The sequence below is a fragment of the Elephantulus edwardii genome, unplaced genomic scaffold (assembly GCF_000299155.1).
Source record: "Elephantulus edwardii isolate Elephantulus edwardi_28Jun2011 unplaced genomic scaffold, EleEdw1.0 scaffold00556, whole genome shotgun sequence".
In the NCBI taxonomy this organism is placed as follows: domain Eukaryota; kingdom Metazoa; phylum Chordata; class Mammalia; order Macroscelidea; family Macroscelididae; genus Elephantulus; species Elephantulus edwardii.
Genome location: NW_006400306.1, coordinates 130,166 through 149,279, shown reverse-complemented (window position 1 = coordinate 149,279; position 19,114 = coordinate 130,166). Strand labels below are relative to the sequence as shown.

General features: G+C 42.8%; 1 protein-coding gene across 1 annotated transcript in view; it reads right to left on the bottom strand.

The window, feature by feature from the left end:
* Positions 1-19,114, bottom strand: part of LOC102847329 (transmembrane protein 185A-like) — a 31,327-nt gene that overhangs the window by 9,658 nt on the left and 2,555 nt on the right. Inside the window, exon 2 of the mRNA XM_006903296.1 lies at positions 3,839-4,015. Coding sequence (XP_006903358.1) covers positions 3,839-4,015 — 177 coding nt within the window. The remainder of the gene's footprint in view (positions 1-3,838; positions 4,016-19,114) is intronic.

Here is a 19,114-nt window from a genome sequence, read left to right as displayed (position 1 = left end):
TCAGGAACAGGTTTGAGGCTCTGAACACTCATGAGCAAAGACCAGATGAGCTGTGGGAGGATATCAAGGGTATCACCCAGGAAGAATGCAGGGGCTCATTACAAAGACAGAGGAAGAAGACAAGACCAAGATGGATGTCAGAAAAGACTATAAGTATTTCACTTAGAGTGCCGAGAAGACAAAGCAAAGGGAAGAAATCAAGATACTAAGGAGATGAACAGAAGATTTCAGAGGGCAGCGCGGGAAGACTAAGTAAAGTATTATAACGAAATGTGCACAGCTGGAGTCAGAAAAATCAAAGGGGCTGAACTTGCTCAGCATTTCTTAAGTTCAAGGAACTGAAGAACAAATTCAAGCCTCGAGTTGCAATACTTAAGGATGCTTTGGTCAGAACATTAAATGATCCAGGAAGCATTAAAAGACGATGGAAAGAATATAGAGTCATTGCACCAAAAGGAACTGGTGGACTCTGAAGAATTTCACGAAACAACGTATGAGCAAAGGCCTGTGGTGCTGAAGGAAGGAAGAACTTCAAGCTGCTCTAAAAGGACTGGCAAGAAACAAGGCCCCAGGAATTGACAGCATACCAACTGACATATTTCAACAAACAGATGCTGTCCTGGATGTGCTAAGCTTTGCCAAGAAATCTGGAGGACAACTAGCTGCCAACTGACTGGAAGAGATCTATGTATGTTCCCATTGCAAAGAAAAGTGACCCGACAGAATGTGGAAATTATTGAATTAATATAACACACAATCAAGATTCTGCTGAAAATGATCCAAAAAACGTCTGGAACAGTACGTTAACAGAGAACTGCCAGGAAGTGCGACCTGGGTTTAGAAGAGGCCATGGTCCTAGGGATATTATATCTAATGTTAGATTGATCTTGGCTGAAAGCAGGGAGTACCGGATGAATGTCTATCTGTGTTCCATTGACTATGCAAAGGCATTTGACTGTGTGGATCACAACAAACTGTGGCTGACTCTGAGAAGAATGGGAATCCCAGAACACTTGATCATACTTATGCAAAACCTATACTTGTACCAGGAGGCAGTCGCCAGAACAGAGCAGGGAAATACTGCATGGTTCAAAATTGGGAAGGGTGTCCGCCAGGGATGTATCCTGTCTCCATACCTTATGCAGAACAGATTATCTGGGAGGTTGTGCTCTATGAGGAGAAATGTGGCATTAACATTAGAAGAAGATTCATCAACAGCCTGCATTATGCAGATGACACAACCCTGCTCCCTGAAACTGAGGAGGACTTGAAGTGCTTGCTGCAGAAGGTGAAGGACTACAGCCTTCAATATGGATTGAAGCTCAAGATCAAGAAGACAAAGATACTCACCGCTGGGCTGATTTGGCAGCATCATGAAGATGATGAGGAACTTGAGATGAGGAGATTGAGACTGTTAACAGCTTTAGTTTGCATGGCTCCACAATCAACACCAGCAGCCAGGAAATGAAAAGACGAATTGCATTGGGAAAGTCTGCTGTCAGAGACCTCTCCAAAGTACTGAAGAGCAGTGATGTCAGTCTGGAAACTAAGGTACACCTGATACAGGCCATGGTCTTTGCAATCACTTGATAATGCATCAGAAAGCTGGACAATGACTAGGGATAAAAGAAGGAGAATTGAAGCTTTTGAGCTGTGATGCTGGAGAAGAGTATTGACTGTACCATGGACTTCTAGGAGAACAAATAGGTTCATCCTAGAGAGGGTGAGATCAGGCTGTTCCTAGGAAGCAAGGATTCTGAAGTTTTGTCTGACATACTCTGGACATGTTCCAAGGAGGGACCGGTCCTTGGAGAGGGACATCATGCTTGGGAGGGTGGAAGGACAGCTCAAGAGAGGAAGACCATGGATGAGATGGATTGATTCAGTAATGGGGGTAATGGGGGTAGTTGTGTCAGAGGCAGTAAGACTGACACAGGATAGAGCAGGGTTTAGGGCTGTTGTACATAAAGTCACTATGAGTCGCAGGAGACTCGATGGCACATATCACCACCACCACCAATAACAATTTTTAAAAGCATCAAAGAACAGTTACAGGACAAATACTGAATATTACCACAAAGCTAGGCAATGACATTCCTTGTTCCATGGTCTCCTGATAAAATTTCTATTTCTGGCAGTTCCCTATCCATTCCAGCCACTTAAAAATTAGGCTGTGCCTCATCCAAGCCATGGCATCTCCAATTACTTCATATGCATGCCAAAGATGGATAATGAGAGCACAGAATCGGTGCCTTCACACTGTGGTGTTCGATGAAGAGTACTGACTATCATGGGCTTCTCTCACATACTCTGGATGTGTTATCTGATGGCTCCGTCCTTGGCCAAGTCGAGGGTGAGCAAGGGAGAAGGAAGACCTTCAGGGAGATGGACCGACACAGTGAGCGTTCCAGTGGGTTTGTGCACAGCAGAGAGTGTGTGGGTAGCAAAGGCTTCAGTCAGAGCTGACATGCTGGTACCTGACAACAATAACATGGAATGGACAGGCAACTGTCTCCATGAACAACTTTCCTCCTGTGTCACAAGACCTGAGGAACTCAATGGGTCCTGCTTCCATCATAGAACATTTATATCAAAGATTTCACAGAAAAGTCCTGATGAATAGGGTGAAAATACAGAACATTTTAAATCAGCATGGTGTCCAGACTTTCTGGAGCCATGGAAGCTGGATGAACCTCAGAAATTAGTGGTTTAAGATAAGTTTTAGAACTTAAAGCACAACATCCCCCCCCAAGTACTTGAAAAAACAAATAATCACCATGCTTAACTAATAAATAAGTCTGCTTTGAGCATTGTGCTCTTTTATGAACTATATGGGCTTAAAGTGACAACAGCAACTTCAAAGTTTCAACAGACTCTTAGGGGACAGTGAGTTCTTGGTAACGGGCAGGAATAGCTCAGAAAAGTAGGGTGAGAATGGCCGCACAAACTGAAGAATGAACTCCATGGCATGAATGGTACATGCAGAAACTAGTGGAATTGCTATCTACTTTGTTGTGTATTATTTCACAACAATAAAAAAATCTTTTAAGGAAACTTAAAGTACTTACTGAATTTTTTATTATCAAACATGAGATATCTGAAAATAATACCACAAAAAAGAAAACCCCACAAAAATAAAATGATAAAAAGGACCTTTCAAATTGTTGCCCATGAAAGTTACATAATAAACTAATAATAAACTAAGACCTAATAACAACCTAAGACCTTTCAAACTGTTACCCATGAAAGTAATGGCCCTCACCTACCCAAGACCTTTGGAGTGCCCACTATTCTTGACATAAGTCTGTAAGTAGTGACTGAAAAAAGACATCTAAAAGAATTCTCCACACGTATGCAGTGCCTTTTTTTACATGGTAGAAATCTTATTTTGAAATTAATAACCAAGAACTAAACAAGGTGAGGTTGTCTCAGAGACACTGTTCTCAGTGGAGCAGCTGCCTCAGGCCACTTCATGGATCTCCTCCTGGCCATTCCCTCTCCCCTTACCTTGCCCATGAGGGGAGACCGGACCTCCAGCTCACCCAGGCTCACACCATCTTTAAAATCTAGTACAGTGGAAATTTTTCTGTCCATGCTCCTAGTCAGTTTATAAAAATCTATGGATTTATCTAGGAACTTGACCACCCAAAATGACAAGGCATGGGTAACAAAATTTCTGCAAATAATTTAATTTTTAAAACTTAGAATAGGACTCAATTTGTCTGTCTTACAAATTCACAGAGAATGGAAAGAGAAAATGGCCTTCACTTAAACAGGAAAGAACCTAAGATACTTTTTTTCCAGGACAGAATCCAGTAATTTTATGAAGCAGGATTACCGGTATTGGGGATTTCGAGCCCAGACTCCAGTTCCAATGGAGGCGCCAACAATGACCATTAGCTTCCACAGCCATATGGGTGCAAAGACAGCCCAGTAACTCCACTGAATGATGCCATCCAGACGAAGGGCCAGCAGCACAGAAAACAGCAGCAGACAGGCATAGATGAGGAATTTACTAGGAGAAAAGAGAATGGTTAAAGGGGATTCCTTTTTACAAACATGTGACACTGAACGAGGAGTTATAACAGCAATATTTTTCAACATAGTCACTCATGTACACCAATGTTCAGTGCAGCACTATTTACAATTGCCAATGGGTGGAAATGACCAGAAAGTCATCAACAAATGAAGGGTGTCCAAGACATACAATGGATCACGACTCAGCCATGGAGAGAGATGAAGTCCCGAGGCATGCTGCCACGTGGGTGAAGCCTGAAGACATCATGCTGAGTGAAAGAAGTCAATCACGATAAACACTGCATGGTGTCACTTACATAAAAAGGTTAGGATATATAAATGGGGTAAATAAATATAAATGCAGACTCTAGAATAGGGAAATGGATAAGTACGCAACACAGATGGGAGGGAGGGGGAAAGAGGGGCTTAGCAGTACAAAGAGCTTCTGTTAACAGTCAGGGAATAATCTGAAAACATAGAGTGGTGATGGCTATACCCCCCAATGGATGTCATTAATGTCACTGCAGTGTACATGGGAAAATGTAGAGATGGCACATGTTTTGTTCCATGTATACTTACCACATTTTAAATAAGCAAGTCACTAATTCAATACCATTTATTGGAAAGTTCTATGTAGCAGACATACTGTGTTAGGGGATAAGAGAAACATAAAGAAGACTAAATCACATTCCCTGCTTTCCAGTAGGAGGGAGTCCACACAGAAACATGCAATCCTAACACAACATGACAGGTGATGTTGCTCTAGACAGAGCCTATTAGGGCCCACAGAGGAAACATGGATTCCCTTTGGGGTACTGGGAAAGAGAGGAGCTGGGGTTGGAGGGAACATGGAAAACTGCTAGACAGGGAAGGAAGAGAGACGAGGAAGCGTTCCAGACAGAAAGAACACTCCCTCACAACAGAGAGTCTGGACAAAGCAGCCACCGTCAAGATATGGTCAAGTTCTCTCGCAGGTTCCAGTAAAAAGGCAGCCATTTGTCACGTTCATACACAGCAACATCTTGGCATATTTTTTTAAAATTGAACAAAATAAAGAAAGCCAAACTAAACTCACTGCTGTAAACTCCAACTCATGGTGACTTGTCCTTAAGTTTCTGAGATGAAGTCTTTATAGGAGAAGAATGCCTATCTTTCTTCTTCAGAGTGGCTCATAGGTAGATTTGAACCGTTGACCTTTTGGTTGATAGTCCAACATAGTATGGACTACAACACCAGTCCCTTGAATCTCACATGCTTTCATATCACACATAAAAGAAAATTCCTGAAGAGAATGTCCTTAAAATAGTAATGTGGAACTATACTGTCAAGGATGCAATTACTAATGGAAGCTAGATTTGACCCTCCCACTTTAAGGGAGAGTCTGGACCAATAGGCTGTGGCAGTGAGGGGCCAGAGAGCAGGAAAGAAACTACTATCTTCCTAGCATGCTGTCTACAGGAAGTCCCCAGCTGCAGCACGGCAAGGGACATTCCCTCAAAGCGACCAGAGACAACTCCTAGCAACTTTCTTACCTACAGAGATCAGAGGTGAGAAAGGTTCCAGCAAAGTAGCCAAATGCTGGGATCACCGATCTGGAAAGAAGGCAAACCCAGAGGTCCCCTTTTCAGAAGGGGACCCTGAGCACAAACCGATCCTCTCCCGGTCTGTAGGTCACCAGTCCAGGCGGGCTCAGCTGCTTTCTCTGTCCAGTCTCAACAAGCTGACATCAAGGCTGTCTGGGCTCTTACAAGAAGCTTCTGGAAAGAAGCTGCTTTCAATTCACTGAGGTTGTTAGCAGATTCTGGGGCTGCAAGGTAGAGGTCCCCACTTCTTCGCTGCCTATCAGCTCAAGGCTTCCCTAAAATCCTAGAGGCCCACATGTAAGGCCTTACCACTCAAAGCTAGCAATAGCATACTGAATCCTTTCCAGGCTAAAATCTGATTCTCCTTCTGCCACGTCTCTCCTGCTTCCAGCTAGAGAGTTCTCTGCTGCTAAGATAAAGCTCTCTTCTTCTTCATGGTTGCTGCTGTTAGGCCCCACCACGTCGGTTCTCATAGTGAGCCCATGTAGACAGAATAGAAGTAAACTACCTGGTCCTGCCCCATCCTTACAGTTGTTGCTATGTTTGGTCCCATTGTTGAAGCTGCTCTGTCAACCTGTTTGATGGAACGTGTTCTACTTTTTTGCTGACTCTACTTACTGTCTTTCTCCAGGGACTCACATAATTAATACATCATAAAGGAAAGGGTCAGTGCAAAGGAGGAAAATCTTCAATGAGATGGACTGAAATAGCAACAGCAACAATGAGGCCCATCCTGATAGCACTTCTGAGGATAGCATAGGACTGCTCAGTGTTTTTTTCTATTATACATGGGACACAATGGCTTGGCACCAACTCAGTAGCACCTAATTAGAACGATGCACCTACTGATACGTACTCTATCAAAGCATCATCATTTTCTAGGGTTCTGTAATGTTCTGTAATTTTAGGGTTCTGTAATGACTACAAACAAATTAGCTGAAGACAATAGCAATTTATCATTTTATAGCTCTGGAGGCTAGAATTCCAAGACTATGGTCTTTCTGAAGCATAAGGGAAGAACACTTCTGTCTCACTCTACTTTCTGGCATCATCTACTCTACTGGTATCCATCGTACTATATAGTCTGACCCCATCTTAATTGATAACATTCTCAAAGGTCCTATTTCCAACTGAGGTGAAGTTTGTAAGTATCAGGGGTTAGGACTCTTTGGGGAAATGGTAATTCAATCCCCAACAGATATAAAAACTAGTATTTAGAAGATTCATTAACTCAATTAAAAACCAAATAAGCAAAAAAGTCAGTGAGCAGAAGGGCACTGCTTTCCAGTTTTGCAGTTTTTGAACAGAAGACACGTCTCTTCTAATATCTACGTCCCATCCAATATGCTGTAAGTATATAAAGGAAAAGGCGCTCTAAAGGCATAACACATTGAACTTCTGACCAAAAGGTCAGTGGTTTGGATTTACCAGGTGCTCTGTAGGAGAAAGATGAGCAGCCATTTCCTATATAGATTTACAGCCTTAGAAAACTAATGGAGGGTTGTTAGGAGTCAGAATTGATTTGATGCTAGTGTAGTTTGGGGTTGTTTGGGTGTGGTGTGTGTTTTTTTGGTGTTTGCTTGATTTTTTAAAAAAAGAAAGCCAATCTCACAGAGATACGCAGTTAGAAAAGAACAATTAACAGGATATAGAAACTCAACAAGTGGTAGTTTCTGAAAGGTTAATGGCAATGTGGAATCTTTTTGTTTTCAGAGACACTGAACCAGATGGTGTCTCCTGCACTCTGAATGGACCCTTTGTACTTGTGCAGTCTCATGCAGTGACTGAGTGAACAAGATCGTTCAAACACTGACACATTTTACCATATAATCTAAAAAATTACACCAGTTAATATCACCACCCACGGCATCAGAAATATCTTAAGTATTTGAAAAAAAAAGAAATATATTAAATATTTGGAAGCTGTCATCCTCATGGTGGTAAAAGCATTCAAAAATTTATTATTCCCTTCAAAGCCCAATTTTTTTCCATTTGCAAAAAAATACAGTAATTGTTTTCTTTGAAGCGGAAGATACATAGCTTTCCTTTTCAAGAAAGTATCTCTCAAATATTTTAACACAAATAGCATAGTGTGTCTGTTCCACATAAAAACGGGCTAGGTCAGCCTCACTAGCAGTTTTCACTGAGTCAACCCCTGTACCTCAGCTGACGGCAGTAGCTCTATGAGATTTCTTCCCATCTCACCCCAGGAACAGTAAAACAGACAAGGGACAAGATTTAGTGAAATGAAACATTTCTTATGAGCTTTATCAAGAATATTAAAAAAGGAATAAAATCTCAACTATACAGTCTGGTACCAATTCCCAAAAGATGACTGGAACTGTATATTAAAACCAAGTATTATTAGCAAGAAGATAGTATGAGGCAGCAAGAACACAGTTATAAGAAATGAATTAAAAACAAACCAAGATGGAAGAGAAACAAAAATAAAACAAATCAAAACCAAATTCATAGTCAAAAGATTTGAGGCATTTAAATTCCAAATATAAAAACAGAATCCACAAGAACAACATGCGCAGTGTGAGCAGGACAGATGGAATTTGAGTGAGAACTATTATTAAAATAATTAGTTTGGGAGCTATGGTAGCAAGGAGCCTCAGCGGGGAGCAGCGTGCCTCAGGGGGGAGCAGAGAGCCTCAACCAGGAGCAGTGAGCTGTAGTGGGACCCACCCGCAAGCAGGACTGCGGGAATTTGCGTGAGGTACTTAGGGGAGGATCACTGTTGATTGCTGAACCACGTGGGACCCCTTCAGTAGGGAGTAAGCCAGCTGGTGCTTGACTGGGGTGGCAGACCCAGTTCTCTAGGGGAAAACCAAGGCTTCCTGGTTTTCCATTCAGGTCCCCATGCATGCCCCTCCCCCCGTGCATCTGCATGTGTGCCTCCCCCCTCCTGCCCCTGCATGCATCTATGTGTGTGCCCACCCTACATGCATGCATGTGCCTGCCTAACCCTCTTCTGAAGCAGTGATTTCAGATCAAGAACCTATCATTATCTCAGGCATGAAAAACTCTACCACAGCAAGGTCAAGAAAGAATCAGTCTACCTCACACACTACACAAACCCAACACAAGATATCACCCCCAAAAGTGAGAACAGTGTCAATGGATTTTCTAAAGCCAGGAAGTCTGATGGAACTTTCTGATGCTGAATTTAAAAGAAAAATGACTGAATATTTTCAATGGATGAAAGAAAAACTTGAAGAATTATAGGATACTGCAAGCAAAACCCACAAGGAGCTTAAAAAAAACAATCCAAAATAATGCAGATAAAACAAACAAGGCATTAACTGTACTGGAAAAATAAGAAACCATCATCCAAAATATGAGGTCCTATGTTTCAGATGCTGTCAACATGATGGAGGGACACATGAGAAGAGTTGAAGAGATGGAACACAGAACCTGAGAACCAGAAGACAAAATTGTCACTACTGATCTGCTAGAGCAAAAAGCAGACTCAAAATGGAAGGGAAAAGAAGAAAACCTAAGAATAATGTAGGACACCATCACGAGAAATAACATGTGCATCACCGGAATCCCAGAACAGGAGGAAGAAAGTAAAGGTACCGAAAAGTTGAGGAAGAATTACTAGAGGAAAACTTCCCAGGCATAAAGAAGAATAAGAGAATATATAATCAAGAAGCTGAGTGAATATCATATAGAAGTGACCCCAAAAGAAAAATACCAAGGCATATCATAATCAAATCTGCCAGAACCAAAGGAGAGAATTCTGAAACAGAAAGTAACCTATAAGGGAGAACAGATAAGATGAAATGCCAATTTCTCAGCAGAAACCATGCAAGAAGACAGTGGAATGACATCTATTGAATACTCAAAAACAAAATCCATCAATGTGCTGTCTACAAGAGACACACCTGAAAAATGAAGATAAAGAAAGACTAAAAATAAATGGGTGGGGAAAAAATATACCAAGCAAATGACAACCAGAAAAAAGCAGGAGTAGCAATATTTATGTCTGATAAAATAATTTTCAATGCAAAAACCATCACAAAGGACAAGGAAGGTCACTACGTAATGCTTAAACGGTCAATAGAACAAGAGAACATAACAATAATATCTATGCACCAAATGAAAGACCTACAAAATATATAAAACAAACATTAATAAAACTGAAAAAGGAAACAGACAACACTTCTATAGCAGCAGTACTGAAGCATGTCCTTGGGATGCATGCCATACACTGTGAACCTCCTCTTCTCCAAGGAGTGTCAGGCCTACAGGTGAATACTAGGACACTGAAAGGGGACAAAGATATTCCTCCAGATCCAGCAAAAAGAGAGAAAGCTTTTCCCTAGAGACAGCGCCCTGAATTGAGACTTTTAGTCTTTCCAGTGGTTTGAATCTACCAGCTGCTCCAGGAATGAATGATGGGCAATCTTCTCCCACAAGATTTAGGACCTCAGAAAACCTGCTGAACCAATAAAATAATTTTTCTTTTACTTTTCAGAGAAGAGTGAACTGGGGGGAGAGGTGGGAAGGGAGAAAAATGTATGGAAATAAAAAAATCTCTGTAAACGTGCATTAAGTTAACCGCCCACCCCCCCCCAAAAAAAAAAAAAAAAAGAAAACGAACTGGGAGGTCAGCCATGAGTTGATTTTGACTCCACAGCAATGAATTTTTTTGTTTTTCTGTTTTCTTTTTTATCCCCAGAATCTTATAAACTCTGATAGAACAAATGTCTGTCAGTCTCCCACTAGCTGTATTTCCGCTCGGACAGCACTAGACCATGCAGTGTCACACAGACCAAACTTTAACAGAGCTAGTGTCCTCTTTGGAATTTAAATGGAGCTTTCGGCTCAAGCCGAAATGCATTGTCTCCAGTAGAAGAGCAAGAGAAGAAAAAGTGCTTGTCAAAGTTCTCGTATCTATTTACCACAAATGAAATCACACAGCTGGCCTCCTTCCAGCCCTGTCACTGTTCTCTAGTGCAAGGAGCTGGCTTCATGGTTCTTTCCCGGTCTTCCTAGGGGCCCAGCCTTGGAGGTGACTTACTGTCTACACTTTGAGAGAATGGCCCCAACAGACTAACTGCTAGTGGGCACTGGCAGACTGTTCGGGAATACACTGTTACCACCAAGTCCTCCCTGACTCAGAGAAAACGCACAGGACAGGATGGCACTGCCCCACAGGCCTTTCCAAGCTCGAAACCTCTACGGGAGCACTCAGCTTGCTCTTTCTCCCATGAAGCAAATGTTGGGTTCAAACCACCAAACTTTCGATTAGCAGTCCAACTCTTAACATCTTGCCACAAATGATGGCAAAATGTTTCGAAGCTCGGTCATCAATATAAAAGTTTGTGGCAACATGTCTACTGTGCCACCAAGACCCCGTAAACACTGAGCAGTGTCTTATTCACAAAATTCAATGCAGTTTAGTGGCAATGTTAACTGGTTTGATAGAAAAATGTTTACTACTGCATATAAGAGAGCTCAAAAGCAAAAAAAAAAAACCCACAAACAAACAAACAAACAAACCCTACAAACTACTCTTCAAATGGCCGGAAGCCCTGCATGACACAAGTTACTGCTCTGACTGACTAAACCCCAAGAAATGCCCACCAAGTCTCCTCAAAAAGCAGACCTCGCAGTTTGCTCTCCAAAGGTCCTGAAAACCCTACTCCATACACAGAGTGTCACTATGCAGAGCATTAACTCAATTGCAACTAAGAAAAACTTTGAAAAGACTAGAAAGAACACAGGCCAGTGAGATGTGCATTCGTGCCCCCACCTGTCATTTGTCAGAGGTGTGAGCTTAGGGGAGTTACTTACTCTCCTCTAAGGCTCCTTCCCCTTCTGATTTATCAGCCTGATAACCCTGATGCATCTATAAAAGCACTTTGCAAATTCGAAACGTTGGCTCTGTGAGCTGCTACTAATGCTATAAAAGAGAAAAGTTCTGTCACATTAGCTTAACAGTCTTGTTTAACAATCATTTTTATTAGGTCCTAGCTGGCAAAGTACAAATCACCAGTTACAAAGATCTTATCTTCTTTTGAATTCAGTTCAAGGCTTTGATCTTAAGCTCTAGTCACCTTGATCCTAGGACAGTATGATTAGGCATGCCAGAATACCCAAGATCAGTATTGGAAAAGAACATTCAGAGTCTTAAGAAACTCCACTTTTATCATCTGAAACTCCTCCAATCTCTGTATCTTTCACATGAATTTTTAGTAGTACATGTCTACATATACTTGGCACCTATTCATTCAACACACATGCTTACTGAGCACCTCTGAATTCTAGCCCTTATAAAGAACTCACAGCCAGGAAAATACGTAATTATGAAGTAACAATAATGATTTTTAAAAAAAAACAGAAACTACACATTCAAATGAGGTGTATATCCTTTAAATGGTCCCTTTGGGCCTTTGGGAGGCAATTCACTAATTCCAATGCTGCTTCATGGCTCAAACCTCTAGAGCAATGCTCTTCGAACTGCCTTGCAAGTATACAGAGCCACATCTCCACTGAGAGGAGAGTTCATCTCTGGAAACAGACAGAAGGCAGTCAAAGCCAAGTTCAGTATACAAGATGTGTAAGTAAACTAGGTGGAACTGTTTTGCTTAAAAATTATATACAATTATAAAGTAATGAGAAGGCTTTTCTTACTTAATTTGTAAGTACTCCAAAAGGAATTCAGATAATTAACAAGGAGCAGAAACAATGGATCAAGTACACTCTCCTCTTCCCAAGCAACGTCTTCGAATGATAATACTCATCTGGATGTATATGCTTGAAAAGAAGCTTTGCTTATTTGTTAGGTTGCAACTCCTAAGTGAAAGGTTCCTTGATATACTGGAGTAATTGTGTCACTTGGGGAAGTTCTAGCAGTGCTGTTATTAAGGCATCTGGGAAAGCAGCTCCATACAGACTCCCAGCATGGAAACCCTACACTTAGGGTGGCTCTGTGTTGTCCTACAGGGCCACCATGAGTTGAAATTAACTTGACGCTAGTGGGTAATATGTTTGGTGTCATTTCGACGACAGGTTAATTCACAGAGGAACACAACATGCTGGAAGAGCACCCACTTTAGAAGGAGACTAACTGCAGTTCGCATCCTGGCTTGGCCACTGACTCTCTGTGTGACTTTGGGGAAGTGAGAATCTTGTTAACACATAGGTACTGATAAGAGTTGCCAAAACAAACTGGCATATTGACATCCATGCTTATTATAGCATTATTCAAAATAGCAAAGAGTTAGAAACAACCTCACTGTCCACCCAGGGAGGAATAGTTAAAGGAACTGTGGTACAGTCCCACAATGGAGTATTATGCATCACTAAAAAATGAGCAAGATGAGATATTGGCAGCATGTCCTCCGGCATGACAGCAACATGCAAGCACACAACATGGCAATCTAGCAGACAAGTGGTGAGGAAATCATTTGAGAAGCTGGACTAGACAAGGAGGAGAGTGGCGTCAGAACAGAAGGAACCTGTGCAGAGCAGCAGACACAGTCTTGTCTGCAGAGAGAGAAGACTTGAAGCACTTACTGAAGACCACTATGAGTTATACCTCAACATCAAAAGAATTCTTACCAATGCGCCAATAGGCAACATCATGACAGGTGGAAAAAAGAAAGACTAAAGCGGTCAACAATTTCTTTTCACTTGGATTCACAATCAACATTAATTGTAATACCACTTGAATTTTTTTTTTTAAAGATATGTTGTGCTGGGGAACTCTGCTGTCCAGGACCTCTGTAAAATGCTAAAAACCAAGAATGTCAGTTTAAAGACTAAGGTGTATGAGATCCAAGCCATGGTTCTTTCAATTATTTCCTATGCATCTGAAAGCTGGGCAATGAATAAGGATAACTAAAGAGGAATCAATACCTTTGAACTGTGGTGTTGTAGAGATTAGTGACTGCGCCATGGGCTGCCAAAAGAACAAACAAGTCTGTCTTGGAGGGTGCGCAACCAGAGTGCTCCTTAGAGGCCAGGCCGGGGAAAGACACTTTGGGGCTGTTATCAGGAGTAATCAGTCCTTGGAACACTATTTCATACTGGGAAAGGGAGAAGGTCAGTAAAAGAGAGGAAGGCCTTCAACTACAGGGACTGACACAGGGACCGCAAAAACAGAATCGGGCATACCAGAGATGGTGAAAAGAGCAAGGAGCAGAACAAGGTTTTTATCTGTGTTTCATGGGGCCACTGTGAGTCAAGTCAGCACCCATCAACACTGCTCTCAAAGCTGTTTCACTGAATCATTACTTCTTTAAATAAAATACAGAAGATATGTAACTTACTCATTGTGAAAATGACAGGTGACAGACACAAAGCACCTATATTGTGCCTGGTACACAATAGGTGCTCATTAAGTCACATACAGTTATGGTTAACAATATCATTGTAATCAAGATAATCTTCTGCTCATAGGCAGTCTGAGATGACGGATGAGCAGATAAAGTCAGCTGTGTAGTGAGGGCTGACAACACGCTCAGTGCTGTTCCGGACCTTCAAGTCGGAATCGACCCATAGCTGATCCTCAGCCAGGCTTTCAAAGGCAGTTAATCGCGCGGAAGTTGACAATGTCCCTCCTTCTCCAACGGAGCAGCTGGTGGATTTGAACTAGATGCCTTCAGGATTGCAGCGCAGCTTCCTGCCACTGGGCCACCAGAACATGATCACTACTAGTCATTTATGAGCCGCATTTTAAAAAGTTTTACCAGATACAATTAGATTTGTAGTTACTGTTTAATGCCAAGTTTAACCAGGTGCTATCAAGTGTTAAGCTCCTTCTAAGTCATGGTGAACCCAGCTCTTTCCGATATAACTGTGATCGAAAGCATTTTCTTTCAGAAACAGGTACCAGGCATTTCTTTTGAGGTACTCAGGCAGAGATCAAACGGCTAAATTTGCATTTATTAGCCCAGTGCTTAACCATCTGAGCCATGCAGGGATCCCTAACCCCAAGCATGACATTTTAAAATCCCATGATGCATGTCAACTGTGGTGATCCTGTACCATGACCTTCTGACCACTGTCTAAGTACCAGGTCCTTTCATGACCTTCACACACTGCTCCTAAGACATTCCTGCCCTCTAGTCTGACAAAATCCTACAACTAGCCTTCAAGCCCCAACTCAAAAGTCCCCTCCACTGTGGGACCTTCCGTGACTGTGCCAGGCAGATCAGAGCCTCTGTCTGTGTTGTCTCTTAAGTGAAGAAGTCTCATTTCTCTCTACATTTCTACTTCTTCCACTAGGTCTGAGCATGGAGGGAGGGGCTAGATCCCATTTCTTATTGGAGTCAGAGCATTCAACCCATCTCTTGGAAGCCCCAGTGACGCAAAGGCCAAATGGTCAGCTGCTAATTGAAAGGTTGGTGGTGTGAACTCACCCCTCAGCTCAAAGGGAGGAAAGGCATGGTGATGTGTAAAGGTGACTCATACTTCTACTTACTGCTGTCAAGTCAGAACTGATTCAGCTGAACCCCAGTGGCTTTCCAAGGCTGTAAATCACACAAGAGGAAACTGCCCAGCTTTCTCCCGAGGAGCTGGGGAGATTCAAACTACCAGGCAGGTGTGGCCTTTGGGTCAGCAGCCCAACTCCCTACAGACTATGCTGCCAGATTACAGCCCAGTAAAACCTAGGTGGCATTTCAATTGTCACATTATGTTGCTGTGAGTTAAACTGTACTTGATAGCACACAACAACAACAACACAAGGCCTGGCATACAAAAGAGCCTGGGGGATATTTGATGAATGAATGCTCTCAAGATAAATACTTAGATTCCTGACATCAACTCCAAAGTTTATAAACACTACTGACCACATCCCCAGAAGAGGAGACCTCATCTAAACTTCTTTTCTACCCTAGCATCTCCCACAAAGAGCTCACTGCATTGACTCGAAGGTCTGACAGGGCTTACACAGGGTACCAGCGCTAAGGTATTCTCTGAGCCAAAAGGAGTCAAACACTCTAAGGCTTTGGGATGCAAGAAAAGCGGTCTAGGTAATGCCAACTGTCTCCAGAGCTCGACCTCCCAACTATGCTGGATAAGAGAATGCCAACTCTAGACTGTTCTAATATATAAAATTGTCTCGTCTATGGGGATAGATGTTAAGAAGTCTGGACATGCAAGGAACACTGTCTCACCAAGTCTTTACCCGCGTTACTAAAAAGTAATTATGACTAGAAATTCATGATCAACCAATTTAGGGCCAGATGGAATTAGGCAGAGGATCAAGTGGCAGCCCAGTACAACTGAGTGTTGACACTTGGGAATCATCTGTCTCTGCAGTTTCCAGAGTCTTGACAATGCAGCAGTGAGTACAGCCTTCCCAAGAATCATAAGGCTGAAAAAGAGATCCAGGGCCACATTCCAGGCGCTAGAGCCCACCACTCCATGACAGTGACTATTTTTGTGACAGGGACTTAACCAGCAAAGAAAAGCAGTCATATTTTGGCTTAGCGCCCTGGTCTTTTCCATCTCTCCAACTGAATGCTTGGCTTCTGAAGGAGTGAAGAGGGTGAGAGGAAAGAGAATAAGGCTACAAACCACCAGGAAAGCAGGGATTGAGAGCAAGCATGTGCAGTGTCATTCAACAAACGTTTACCAAGGCAGGTGCAGAGGACATCACAATGAACAAAGAGTCAAGGTCCTGGCCCCACTTAGATTAGAAGGGGAGAAAAGCATTAATGCATCATACATATAAGCAAAGGACACATACAAGAACTGAAGAATATCTAGATATCTATATAGTCAGAATATTATAAGGCTACAAGGAGTAGTGGACCTGCTCAATAAAGTGAGGAACACTTCCATCAACTAGAAACAAGCAGGTTGAGAGATTAAGGGGAGAAAAGAGGAAAACATTCCTGGCAAAGAGAACAGTGTGTGTAAAGGCCCTGTGGTAAAGGCTGAAGTGGCTCAGAATTAGGAGCAGGGAGCAAGGCAGCACCAAAATGTTGGACCCAGGATGGGTCTCCATCCTTCCTGAGGTGTCTGAAAGGTCCTCCTCAACACAGAACAAGGCGAAAGAAAGATGACAAAAATCAGGTGTGTCCACGTGCCATGACTAGCTAAAAGTATCTGAACACTGTTTCGGCCTTCAGGAAACATCTGTACCACTCCTCCCTCCCACTGACTCAGCACTGAATCAGTAAAATGGCACATTATGAACGACTTTTAAATGTTTCAAGTAGAGGCCTAGTGGTAAGAACCTGTGCTGCAATCTCAAATGCATGCAGTTCGAACCTGCCAGCCGCTCTGAGGGAGAAGGACGGGCACTCTCCTCCCGTTCGATTAGCTGCCTCTGAAAACCCGCTGGAGGGTCAGCTATGGGTTGGTTCCAACTTGACAGTACTCAACAATAGAGATGCATTTTAAGCGAGAGAGAATTAAGGTGCTAATAACTATACTGACCATTACCAAAAGTCTGTTTAGATACTGTGTATTTCATGGTGAAGGAGACCTAGTGGCAGAGGCCTAAGTGCTTCGCTGCTAACCAAAAGATTGGTGGTTGAAATCCAGGAGAAACCAGTGGCAAGTCTGCTTCTACAAAGGTCCGGAAACCCTAGGGGGAGGATATACTATGTCCTACAGGTTCACTTGTAGGCAAGTTTGGTTTTGGGGGTATTACATTGTAATCTCACTGCAATGGGCTCAATTATACCAGAGATGATGAGGGTAACAGGATAAGACAGGATTTGGATCTGTTGTTTGTAGGGTCAATATGACTTGTACTCGATTAGACATCATGTAACAACACTGTAATTTTAAAATCCTAATTTCTTGGAGGAACAACGATGTCAGTCTGGAGAATAAGGTGCACCTGATCCAAGCCATGGTCTTCACAATTACTTGCTATGCATCAGAAAGCTGGGCAATGACTAAGGATGATAGAAAGAATTGATGCCTTTGAGTTGTGGTGCTGGAGAAGAGTACTGAATAGACCATGGACAAACAGGTTCATCCTAGAGAGGGTGAAGCCAGGCTGCTCTTTGGAGGCAAGGATTCTGAAGCTTTGCCAAACATATTTTGGGCATGTTGCAAGGAGGGACCAGCCATGCTTGGGAGGGTGGAGGGCAGCACAAGAGAGGAAGACCCTGAATGAGATGGACTGACTGGGGTAATGGGGTGGGTGTGTCGGAGATGATGAGGCTGGCACAGGATATAGAGCAGGGTTCAGAGCTGTTGTACATAGGGTTGCTATGAGTTGTAAGCCACTCAATGGCACATAACAACAATTTCTTAGGGAGGAAAATAAACTGAAGGAAAAAGCAGTTAATAGCATTATTTGCGCAACAGTTTCCAGCAGCTTGAGTCACCTTGCAAATAAGTCATGGCACATTCAATTTGCAAAACACTTTGCAATCAATCTCTAATTCAGCCTCACTCTCTTGCTTAGAGATTAGACTCACTCAACAGATAAAATAGATAGGTGAGCTGCCCAAGGACACAATTCAGCTTTTACTAATCTTTCTCATCATTCTTGCCAAACAAGGGCCACACACACAGCTTGTTTAACTTTCACCCCAGTGCCAAGTCTACTTCCTAACACATCAAGGTTCACCCCTGGGCACAGCAGAGGCAGGCTCTGTGACTAGCTCTGTCACCTACTCTGAAGAGTTTCCAAAGGTGCGTTCACAGGAATCCAGTGGCCTAGACTAGGATACGAACTATTGTAAGAGCTCAGAGAGAAATAAGCACACCTGCGCTGGCAGTGGCTGTGGGGTCAGCTTCCATTCATGTTATGTGCCATCAAGTTGCTTGCGACTCGTAGCGACACTATGTACAACAGCTCTGAGCCCTGCCCTATCTTGCACCAACATTATTGTCTGACACACCCATCTCATCCAGCGTCTTCCCCTCGTGCGCTGTCCCTCCACCCTCCCAAGCATGATGTCCCTCTCCAAGAACTTGTCCCTCCTTAGAACATGTCCAAAGTATTTCTGAGCTTCAGAATCTTTGCCTCCAAGGACCAGCCTGGTTTCATCCTCTCCAGGATGAATCTGTTTGTTCTCTTAGCAGTCCATGGTATATCCAATACTCTTCTCCAGCACCACAGCTCAAAGGCATCAATGCTCCTTCTGTTATTGTTAGTCATTTTCTAGCTTTCTGACATACAGCACACAATTGTGAAGACTATGGCCTGGATCAGGCACACCTTAGTCTTCAGGCTGACATCACTGCTCTTCGGCACTCTGGAGGTCTATGACAGTAGACTTTCCCAGTGAAATTTGTCCTCTGATTTCCTGGCTGCTGTTGACTGTGAAGCCAAGCCAAGTGAAGCTGTTCCATATAACGAAATGAAATGTTGCCAGTCCTGTGCCATTCTCATGATCATTATTGTTGTTGCTATAGACCAGCAAGTGGAAAATGACTCACAGCTGACCCGCCAGTGGTTTCTCAGAGGTAGTAAATCACATGGGTTTTCTAATGCGAAACTTATACTTGGACCAGGAGGCAGTCGTCAGAACAGAGCAAGGGAACACTGCATGGTTCAAAATTGGGAAGGGCGTACGCCA